General features: G+C 37.6%; 1 protein-coding gene across 1 annotated transcript in view; it reads right to left on the bottom strand.

The window, feature by feature from the left end:
- Positions 1–12,164, bottom strand: part of ZFAND3 (zinc finger AN1-type containing 3) — a 303,349-nt gene that overhangs the window by 89,060 nt on the left and 202,125 nt on the right. Inside the window, exon 3 of the mRNA XM_053913849.2 lies at positions 1,442–1,624. Coding sequence (XP_053769824.1) covers positions 1,442–1,624 — 183 coding nt within the window. The remainder of the gene's footprint in view (positions 1–1,441; positions 1,625–12,164) is intronic.

The following is a 12,164-nucleotide window of genomic DNA, read 5'->3' as shown; positions in this document are numbered from 1 at the left end:
GATTTTTTAAAACAAAACCAAACCTATTGCGTTAACATTACCACTACCATTTTCATCTTTTTTCTCTTCTTAAATGATTTCTATACCTTTCCCTGGGTCTCTAATCAAAGTTACAGTATTATAAAGTCTCTATCTGCAATGCTATTCTCATATAATCCTTCCCATTTTCAATACTGCCAGGTTATTTCTCCAGAACTGTAATATCACTTTCTCTGCTCAAAAACATATTGTCCAAGACCCAATTATCTTAGTTGGGCATTCAATCCTCTTTGACTTGATTATAATCTGCCTTTCCAGCCTTGTCCCCCATAAATGGTCCTGAAGGGGTCACTTGCTATTGTAGAACTCCACGCAGCTTTCCTCCATATCTAAGTCCACTCTTTCCAGAATGTCTTTAACACCACTCTCTCTAGGAAACCAACATTCTTCTTTAACAGTGACTGTCTTTAATAACAAACATATTTAATTCCCCCTCCTAAACAGTACATTCTTTGAGAACAGAGACCATGGCTTTCTCTACTTTTATATTCTCGGTTTTGACTAGTACCATGATTTATGATAAATCTGAATAAATACTCCTTCTCTGGTAATCTTCTCAAAGTTAGTAGACAGAACATTCTAACCTACCATATTCCAAGGATTTCTAGATAGTCATTCAATTTGAAACACCAAATTTCAACCTGTTATCTAAAGCTCTCAAAAGGCAACAACTGCTACATCATAACATTCCTATAATTTTCAAAACACTGTCAGTTATAGTTATGCCCTAAAGGAGATGGTTATAGCATTACAAAGCTTAAGTGGACAACAGATTTCCAAATCATAAACAAATGATGGTAATTCTATCTCTGAGGACTTAAAGAAGAGTAACAGAAACCATTTCCTCCTCTCTTCAATTATCTATGTTCTATGAGCTAAAGCCATGCTATTATCTCAGTTAATTGCCTAGAAACAGTCAAGACCCAGTGAGTGACAGGAGGTTTCACTCTAAGGTTCCTAAATTGGGGTAAGTTCCCTCGATCAGTGGTTCTCAACACTGCTGCCCTTCAGAATCCTCTGAAGAGTTAAAAAGAACAGATTCCTGGGCCTCCGCCCAGACTGACTCAATCAGACACTAGGGGATGCTAATGAAAACTGAAACTGTTTTAAAGCCACCCCGTGGACTCCAGTTTGCAGCCAGGGCTGAGAACCACTACCCTAGACTGGCTCAAAATCTTGTGTACCTTCACAGTTAACATAAAAGGCTATCTCTGAAGATCAACTTAAGCTTTATGGAATGGATGAAATCTATTCTGACTTGCTGGCTTGGGTCTATATGTACACATTTATTCTTGAATTTAAAAAGCTGCTATCTTTTGGGGGGGATGAGGCATTACCGAGAAACTCACGATAGGATTCTTGGGCTGATTTTTCTACCACTTCACAGGATCTGGGTACTTACAGTCCTCTTTACTTGGTGAAGTTACATTCAGTTCTGTCGGAAGCGGCTGCTGGCTGGGACTAAGAGTTGGCGTGGTTATCGAGGTATTGTTGTTGTCACTGGTGGTCTCTCCAGAAAACAAATCTGATTGGCTGTTACTTGTACTTGGAGCGGAATCATCGTCTGGTTGTTTCTTTTGAAAATCTGAAGAGAAAAAAGTGAGAAAACTAGTTTAATGAAGGAGTTCACAATATCCTTGGGTATTAGAAAATATTGAAAGTATAAAAATGAAATTAACAGCAACAATCATAAAGACTAATTTGGGTGATTAAAAAATGGAAGTAAAATACTGGTCAAAAATATATAATATTGGTAGAAAGTAACTAGAGTGAAAGCTTTCCAAAGTTCTCATCTTGTTTAGAACAATGGTAGGTAGAATGCTGATTTTAATTAAGACTTTGCAAAGTAAAATGCATATTGAAATTTTAGGGGTAATCAATATAAAGTGGAAAAATACAGAGAAGTTGCTCAAACAAACAAAAAACAAGTAAAAAGATTTTTAAAAACTGCAGAAAACAAAACAGGGTAAATAGAAAACATATAATAAAATCCCAGTACAGACACACCAGTAATGGTAATAAATGTAAACACAATGAACTTAGCAGTTACAAGGTAGAAAGTTCAGATTAAATAAACGAAGTCTTGTTCCTTGCAGTTTACAAGACATACTAAAAACATAAATGAGGATACAGAAAATTTTACAGTGTATAAAAATGTACCAGAAAACACATGATTAAAAAGCCAAAGGTGGTGCCCTGATCGGTGTGGCTCAGTTGGTTGGGTGTCGTCCTGCAAAGTGAAAGGTCACAGGTTTGATTCCCCATCAGGGCAACTGCCTGGGTTGTGGGTTCAGTCCCCAGTCAGAATGCGTGCGAGAGGCAACCAATTGATGTTTCTCTCTCACATCAATGTTTCTTTCCCTCCTTTCCCCTCTCTCTAAAAAATAAGCAAAATCTTTTTAAAAAATATTAACACAATTCAGGATAGTGGTTACCTCTTATGTTGAAGAAGGGAGACGTGAAGGTGAGTAGTACATGGAAATATTCAAAATTATAGATAATATCCAGTAAAATGTCCATTTTAACCCAAAGAATGGATTAAAATGGTATAGTCAATCATATAATGGGACGTTCTATGGCACTTATAGTAAGTGAATAAAGCTGCAAATATAACAGAAAAATCTCAAAAAAAACAATGCAGGGAGAAAAGCAAGCTACAGAAGAATATACGAAGTTTGTCCAGAAAGTATCCAGGCTTGTAATATGAAAAATAGAGACATTTATTGAAGAAGATATAAGATACAAGAAACACTGTACACAGGACAATGATGCCCAGTCCCCTTCAAAGTGGACAGCTCGGGACCGCACGCATTGTGTGGGCAATTCTCCCAATTACCAACAGCTGCCCCGTTGTATTTTCCTGAATCTCATCAACGGTCTGAAATCTCCTCCCTTTCAAAGGTGAATTTATTTTGGGGAAAAGCCAGAAGTCACAGGGCATCAAATCTGGGCTGTAGGGGGGCAGAGTTGCCTGGGTGATTTGATGTTTCGCCAAAAAACTCTGGAATACCATAAGACGACAGCAAGCAAGGGATGGAGAACCTATTTGAAGAAATAATAACAGAAAACTTCCCTAATCTTGTGAAGGAATAAAACATTCAAGTCCAGGAATTCAGAGTGTCCCAAACTTGGACGTAAAGAGGCCTACACCAAGACACGCTATAATTAAAATGACAAGGCTTAAAGACAAGGAGAGAACCCTAAAAGACACAAGATAAAAGCAGGCAGTTATACACAAGGGAGCACTAACCAGATGTCAACTGATTTCTGTCAAATGTTTCTAAGAAACATTTCAGGCCAGAAGGGAGTGGTGTGAAATATTCAAGGTGATGAAAAGTGAGGACCTACAACCAAGGCTACTTCCCCCCAGCAAGGCTATCATTTAAAATTGAAGGAGAAATAAGGACTTCCCAGATAAGAAAAAGCTAAAGGAGTTTGTTAACACCAAACCAGTATGGCAGCAAATGTTAAAGGGCTTGCTTTAAGAAGACGACGAAAAAGAGAGAAAATAAAAGAAAAACAGAGGAAAACAGTCTAACAATAAAATGGCACTAAATACATACCAATAATCACCATAAACATAAATGGCTTAAATGCTCCAACCAAAATACAGCGTAGGTGAATGGATATAAGAAAACAAGATCCATATATATGCTGCCTCCAAAAGACCCACTCAGATCAAAAGATACTCACAGACAAAAAGTAAAGGGATGGAAAAAGATATTTCTTGCAAACAGAAAAGAAAACAAAAGCTGGGGTAGCATAGTTGTATCTGACAAAATAGACTTTAAAACCAGGGCTATAGTAAGGGACAAAGAAGGACACTACGTAATGATAAAGGGAACAATCCAACAAGAGGACATAAGCCTAATAAGCATTTATGCACCCAACATAAGAGCACATAAATATGAGAAGGCAATCTTGATGGACATAAAGGGGAGAGAGAGAAATACAGTCACAGCCGGGGGTTTTAACACCATTGACTTCAATGGACAGATCTTCAAGACAGAAAGTCAACAAGGAGACAGTGGCCTTAAATGACACACGAGGTCAAATGAATTTAGTTAGTATTTAGAGCATTATTCGCCAAAGCAGCAGAATATACGTACTTTTCAGTGCACAAGGAACGTTTTCTAGGATAGACCACATGTTAGGACAGAAAACAAGTCTTTACTGAGTCTCAATAAGTCTCAAAACAAGTCTCAATAAATTACCCTAGCTGGTGTGGCTCAGTGGATTGAGCACCGGATTGCGAAGCAAAGGGTTGGTGGTTCAATTCCCAGTCAGGGCACATGCCTGGGTTGTGGGCCTGGTCCCCAGTGCGGGGGCACATGAGAGGCAATCACACATTGATGTTTCCCTCTCTCTCTTTCTTCCTCCCTTTCCCTCTCTCTAAAAATAAATAAAATCTTTTTTAAAAGTCTCAGTAATTTTTTTTAAATTTTTATTGTTATTCAATTACAGTTGTATGCCTTTTCTCCCCATCCCTCCACCCCACCCCAGCCGAACCCACCTCCCTCCCCCCCTCCACCCGCCCCCTTGATTTTGTCCATGTGTAGTCCCCTCTCCCCACTGTCCCCTCCCCACTCCCCCCTGGCTATTGTTAGATTGTTCTTAACTTCAATGTCTCTGGTTATATTTTGTTTGAAAAAGTCTCAGTAAATTTAAGAAGATTGAAATCATATCAGGCATCTTCTCTGATCACAATGCTATGAAATTAGAAATCAATCAAGGAAGAAAACTCAAAAATACACAAAGACACTGAAGCTAAGTAACATGTTATTAAACAATGAATGTTTCAACAATGAGATCAGAAAAATCAAAAGATACCTTGAAACAAATGAAAATGAGAACACAACCATCCAAAATTGGTGGGACACAGGGATTACAGGCCTATCTCGAGAAACAAGAAAAAGCTCAAATAAGCAATCTAACTTTACATTTAAAGGAACTTGAAAAAAGAACAATAAAGCCCAAAGTGAGTAGAAGGAAGGAAATAATAAAGATCAGAGCAGAAATAAACAAAATAGATCTAAAAAAGATACAAAAGGTCAATGAATCCAAGAGTTAGTTATTTGAAAAGATGAATAAGATCAACAAACCTTTAGCCAGATTCATGAAGGAAAAAAGAGAGAGAGGACCCAAGTAAATAAAATCAGAATGAAAGAGAAAAAACAACTGACACCACAGAAATACAAAAAGGTTGTACTGAGATATTATGATCAACTCTATGCAAACAAACTGGACAGCCCAGAAAAAGTGGATAAATGCCCAGAAACATAAACTCTTCCGAAACTAAATCAGGAAGAAGGAGAGAATCTGAATAAGCATTTGATAAAAGCCAGCACCCATTTATGATTAAAAAAAAAAAAAAAAACACCTAGTGAAATTGAAGCAGTAATCAAAAAACTCCCAACAAACAAAAGCTCTGGACCAGATGGCTTCACAGGTGAATTTTACCAAACATTTGGAGAAGAACTAATCCTTCTCCTTCTCAAAGTATTTCATAAAATACAAGAGGAGGGAAGGCTCCTAAACTCATTTTATGAGGCCAGCATTTTCTTAATTTGAAAACCAGGTAAAGACACAACAAAGAAATAAAATTATAGGCCAATATCCCTGATTAACATAAAAGGCTAAAATCCTCAACAAAACGAAAACAGCAATGCGTCAGAAAGATCATACACCATGATCCAGTGGGATTTATTCCAGGAATGCAAGATTGGTACAACATTTGCAAATCAATAAATGTGATTCACCATATGAACAAAATGAAGAACACCACATGATCATATCAATAGATGCAGAAAAAGCATTTGATAAAATCCAGCACGCATTTATGATAAAAACTCTTAGTAATGTGGGATTAGAGGATCTAATCAGGACATACAAAGAGGACATACAAATGGCCAACAGACATATGAAAAGATGCTCAATGTCACTAATTATCAGAAAAATGCAAATTAAAACCACAATTAAGATATCATCTTACGCCTGTCAGAATGGCTAACATCAATCCATCAACAAACAACTGCTGGAGAGGACATGCAGAAAGGGGAACCTTTTTGCACTGTTGGTGGTACAGCCACTGTGGAAAGCAGTATAGAGATACATCAAAAAATTAAAAATGGATCTACCTTTCATCCCAGCTATACCACTTCTGGGAATGTATCTGAAAGAACACAAAACATTAACTCAAAAGAACATAAGCACCCCTATGGTCATTGCAGTGCTATTTATAATCACTAAGATATGGAAGCAGCCCAAGTGTCCATCAGTAGATGAGTGGATAAAACAACAGTGGGACATTTACATGATGGAATTCTATTTGGCCATAAAAAAGAAGAAAATTTTTCCCCTTTGCGACAGCATGAATGGACCTGGAGAACATTATGCTAAGTGAAATAAGCCAGTCAGAGAAAGACAGATACCATATGATTTCACTTATATGTCGAATCTAATGAACAAACTGAACTAACAAGGAAAATGGGGACAGACTCATAGATGAAAAGCAGGATGACTGCGGCAGGGGGTTGGGGGTTATTGAGCAAAAAGAAAAAAGAGGGTAGAGGGATTGAGCAAACAGGAAAAAGGACTCATGGACATGGATAATAGGCTGGTAATTGCTTGGCGGGGGAAGGTATAAGGGGACTAAATGGTAATGGAAAAAAATACAATAAAGATTAAATCAAAAATTTTTATGTAAAAGTACCATATATTGCTTATGGATATATAATAACAATATAAACACATGCATGGAAATGATACATCAAATTCAGGATAGTGGTTATTGGGGGAGGGAGAAAAGAGGCATCTTCAAATCTATCTGTAATTTCTTGTTTCTTAAAGCTGGTGCTGAGTTAAAATTATTATGTATATTATCTATATGTTTCATTTAAAAATCTAATGCCAGTCTATGAGGTATAGATTACATTTTACTATATCAATTCAGAGAAGGAACAGAGATCTTGACAACTCTTCCTTGCTTCATCTTTTGAACTACAGAGAAACTGCTACTCTATGACCTCATCAGAACCACTGTTTTAACATATTCTGAGCATCAGAATAGCTAGCATTTATGTTACATTTACCATGTGGCTAGGCATTAAACTAAACATTTTAGGTAGATAACTCATTTACTTTAATCCTAGAGACAACCCTAAAAAGGGAGGTAAAATTAATACCACTTTATTGATAAAGAAACTGGCTGAAAAAATTGAGGTAATTTGTTCCAATTAACAGTAAGTAGCAGGATCAGGATTTAAACTCAGGCCCATGTGACACCAAAACCCATGGTTTTCAATCACTGCCACAGGGTATAGGAACGGCGAACATAGTCTGGCCAAGGAGAAGGCCTCCATGTCAAGCCTCCACCTGCTCATACAGCAGCAGAGATGAGTGTGATGGGAGGCTCACTACCCTGTTGGGTCACTCAGTGATCTAAAGCCTCCAGTGCTTTTCTGTGTATTTCTCTTAGCCACTTTTTACTCTTCAGTGTTGTGACATCTTTAAATGGCCTATTATCTCAATGTTATTTATATAGTACCTCCAGAGAAAAAGGGATTATATAAATGTAATAAAATTACTGCACAATGATGCTTCTTTTTTTATGTCAGGTCATCTCATTCACTTTCCTATGTCAACAATCATTGTGTCCCTCCTATACTTCTCTACCATTTAACTGCAAATGGTAAAAAGCCCTAACACAACTGAAACTGAATCATCATTGTATCATCTAGCACAATCCCAAGTCCTCCTGACAGACACACACACTCAGGCAAAATAACTCTTTAAGGTTAAATAATGTTTTTGTTTAAAGACGTCATTACCAGGTCCCAGCCACACAATCTCCAGTCCATACTTGTCATGCTCCTTGATGCTCAGGTTTCCTTAAATTTTCTTTTGTAAATCTGCAGTTGACCCAATGTACCTTTTAAAACCCATCCTTCCACTTTCCTACACCTCCACAGGGCAATGACATAAAATATCCTCAAGCTAAATGTATTCATTACAAACCAAACTGGCTGCACGCAAGAGAACCAGCAGAAGCTCTATAGGTTCTCTGCTTCAATTCAATAAACGACCCAAGAATCACAGAATTTCACAACCAGAACTTTAAAGATCCAGCTCAATCCTTTCATTGTAGAGAAAAAGAAAGCAGAAGCCAAGAAAGTTAATGCTAACTCACCAGAAATTTACAAAATTAATCCTAAGAGTTTTCTAACTCTTAGGCCTAAATTAGCAGGTTGTACAATAGAAAGAGCTTTAGTGGTGAATCTGGGTTCAAATCTTGACTTTGCTATTTACTGGACATATTGCTAACAGCAAATTGTTTAATCTTTTGGAGTCTTGTCTGTAAAATGCAGGAGGAGGCTTATTTCTACCTCTCAGAATAATGTGGATTAAATAAAATAATGTACTTATATAACATATCTGGCACATGCGTATTCAACAAATGACAATCATTAAAGATAAAAGGTATTTTCCTGCCCTGGCTGGTGTGACTCAATGGATTGAGTGAGATAGCCTTCAAATAGAAGGGTCACTGGTTCAATTCCCAGCCAGGGCACATGCCTGAGTTGCGAGCCAGGTCGCCAGTTGGAGGCACGTGAGAGGCAATCAATCCATGCATCTCTCTCTCTTTCTCATCCCCTTCCCCTCTCTCTAAAAGTAAATAAATCAAATCTTAATTTAAAAAAAAAAAAGGTATTTTCCTAGTTTAAAGAAAGGGCACTGAGTTATCTCTCCCACTTAGCCCTGAAGTTTACATCATATTTCTTACTCTCTTGTTCCTTTCTTTCTGAATCAGTAAGCATCCAACTTCTGACTACTGCCAAAAACAAAACAAAATTCCCAGAAGTCTAGAGTAGCAGGTTTATATCGCATGTAAAAAAAGTAAACAACACAACAGGATATTAAATAGTTTCTCATCACTCAACTCTAGAAAGCACCGCTTCATTTGACCCAGATACAATGAACACTTGTTCACTTGTTTTAACTTTTTGTATAAATAGAAAACTAGAAATCTCCAAGCTTATATATCTCTGGGGGAAAAAAAGAATTTAGGCCCTGGCTGGTGTGGCTCATGTTGGAACGTTGTCCTATAAACCGAAGGGTCACAGGTTCGATTCCGGGTCAGGGCACATGCCTAGGTTGCACTTTGGTCCCCAGTTGGGGCTTGTGTGAGGGGCAACCGATGGACAGTTCTCTTTCACACTGATGTTTCTCTCCCTCTCTCTAAAATAAAAATCAGTATAAGCATGTCCTAGGGTGAGGATAAAAAAAATTACGAATAATTACGTATTTTGTGAATTGGTAATAGTTAATGGTATATCCAAAGGTGTAAACTTGGTCTTGAATAAAGCTGTGAGGCTGAAAGAGGTAGATTTGTGTGAATAAAGCTTTTCCAAATTAAACTGATATTTTTAAAACCTGAGGAAAAAACCCTTGAACTTTAATAGCACTGCTGTTCAAAACAAGCCAAGATCTTGGCAGCTTACCTTATTATAAACTAAGGGGAAAAATAACTTCTCAACAAAAGTACTCTTAGAACCTGAAGTATCCAGAAATGGGATGTTTTCACAAGATAGAGAGGCTGACCTAATGGTACCAGCTGAGCCAAAATGGCCAGTGAAGTCCCTGGGGCTGGTTGCCCATGTGCTCACTAGACATATTCTTCTCCATTTTTAGAATGATTTTTGTCATAGGTCAATCTTCTTACTACAGAATGTACCCCAAAAGACTGGGAGCACTAAAAAGGTACCTCACCCTGCTCCACTGACAAGCCCATTCACCTGCGCAGTCTCGCTGGGACTATACCTTGTCTAGTCATTACTCAAAACTCACCTTTCATATGTATATGCCCCAACTGTCTACCTCTCAGACATACTACAACAATTTGGCAAGATGCTTATTAATTCACTTAAATTCCCACCCCACTTCCAGATTATAACAATATCATGTCTTGTTGAATGATTTCTTCATGGCAGAAAATATACAATAGTGATTTGAAAAGGATTTCACTAAACCTCCTTTCTCTGAAAATAAATGGTCTTTAAAAATAACCAGTATGCTAGTTTCTGCTTAGCAATACCTATATGAATATTTTTTCTCATGACATACAGATCTGTGTGACTGCCGATGGGTATACAGTATGTCCACTTATATGTCCACACAGGAATTAAACCAATTCCCTATTGTTACACATTTGCAGTTACCAACTTTTCACTATAAGCAAGATTTCGTCAAGCTCCCTTTGGTTATATTGCCAGAAGTAGATCAACAGGTAAGGGAGGGTGCACATTTTTAAAGCATTTGGTACATATTGTCAAATTTTCTTGGCACAAACCCTGTGATTTCCCACTGCACAAGACTTACTATGTTGTATAAGAATCATTTATTCATCAGTTTCCCACATTAGGCTCAGGACAACAACAGTGCTCAATAAATGTTATCTGAATTTAAGAGGCAAAATGTTTTTCTGTAGAAAACCTACCACTGGATTACATTTAAAATTATTTATCAATTTTTATTTTAAACCATTCACAAAGTATTTTGCATGCCTTTAAGGCCATTCATAGCATCATCTGGGTTAGCATTTCTAAAAGATGAAGCACTCAGTACCTGCGAAATTCCATTTTCATACAGAGGTGAGAAATTCAACTGCATTTGTTCTAACCCACTCATTAAGTGTATCTGGCCACTAATACGGTTTCCATATCATTATTACAGACTTGAAAGCTGGGTGAAAGATGAACTCAGAGTTAAATGCCTACAATGAGCAAGGCACTCTGCCAGAGGTCTTACGTTCATTTTCTCATTTAATTCTCAAAGTAAACTGGGCAGTAGATGTCATCCCCACATTTCAGCAGAGGACAGTAGAGCGTGGCAAGCTTGGGGAAACCTGCCTCCTCCTAACAAGTGATGGAGCTAGGGTTTGAGACCTTGGTTTATGTGACGATAATGTCCACACTCTTCCCACTATAGCATGCATCACTGAAGCAATCACCGCCCAGCTTACCAAAATGCAAAAGCCAGAAGCTTGCAGGGGTTACTTTTCCACTTCCCACGTTCCCAGTCTCTAAACCCCACACAACTCTATCACAGATTACAACTCATGTTCTCACTGGAGGCATTAATTAGGTGTCTGACACCTTAAAATGCTTCATGTTTCAAGTATCCAATTAAAGTAAAATAGAAATATTGCAAATAAAAATTCAATTCTGATATCTGCAGAGTTTGGGTAATGCAAGACATTGTATAATATAAAGGCTCCCTTTTAATAGAATAGGGTTCTTTTTCCTCTTCTTCATCCCTTCTCCCAATGTATGTCCGTAATAGGCTACAGCCTCCATTTATGAGTTGATTTTGAGGTTTTTGAAGCTGCACATTTCCACCCCTATCTCAGTCACAAACCTTGGATATCTTATTTTTAAAAACTACAAAGCCGAATGACAATAGCCAGCCAATTCATAAACCAGAGATTTAGCCTTCCAATTAGAATTTTAGTAAGATTCTAGTAGTTGGAATGTTAACCTAGGTTAATAGCCTCAGCAAAAACAAAGTGGTTTAAACAAAAATTAGCAAGAACCAAATGTCCGGTTACTATTAAAACTTTAAAATGCACTCACCTAGGATCCTAGCTTTGGGGAAAACTGTTATCTACTCAACGTGGCTGAGTTCATTTAAACTTCCTTTCATAAGTAATCTAGTTTCTTTATAAAAGAAAAAACAAAAACAAAACACAAAAAAACCCCAAAACCTTTACCCTACCAGATTCTCACCTGACTTTCTCATGATGATTTCTCCTCTTTAAAATCAGACTATCTTCACCGATCTCAGAACAGACAGATTGACACTGTTTTGATGTTGACTGATACTTTCAGACAAGTTTGAAATATACATATTACACATACCACACACACATATACACACACATACGTACATACATTATCCCACTGGTGATAAATTACTCCTGTCCTATGTTCCCTACCTATGCCCATGAATCTCTCAGGGGATGGCACCAACATTCCCCGAAGAGTCTGAAGTCAGAAGCCTGGGAACCCTCCCAGATTACACATTCTCCCTCCCTTAATTCTACATCTCAAAAATCACCAAATCTAGCT

The sequence above is a fragment of the Desmodus rotundus genome, chromosome 11 (genome assembly GCF_022682495.2).
Source record: "Desmodus rotundus isolate HL8 chromosome 11, HLdesRot8A.1, whole genome shotgun sequence".
Taxonomy (NCBI): Eukaryota; Metazoa; Chordata; class Mammalia; order Chiroptera; family Phyllostomidae; genus Desmodus; species Desmodus rotundus.
The sequence above is the reverse complement of the archived record's forward strand: the minus strand, read 5'-3'. Positions and strand labels throughout refer to the sequence as shown.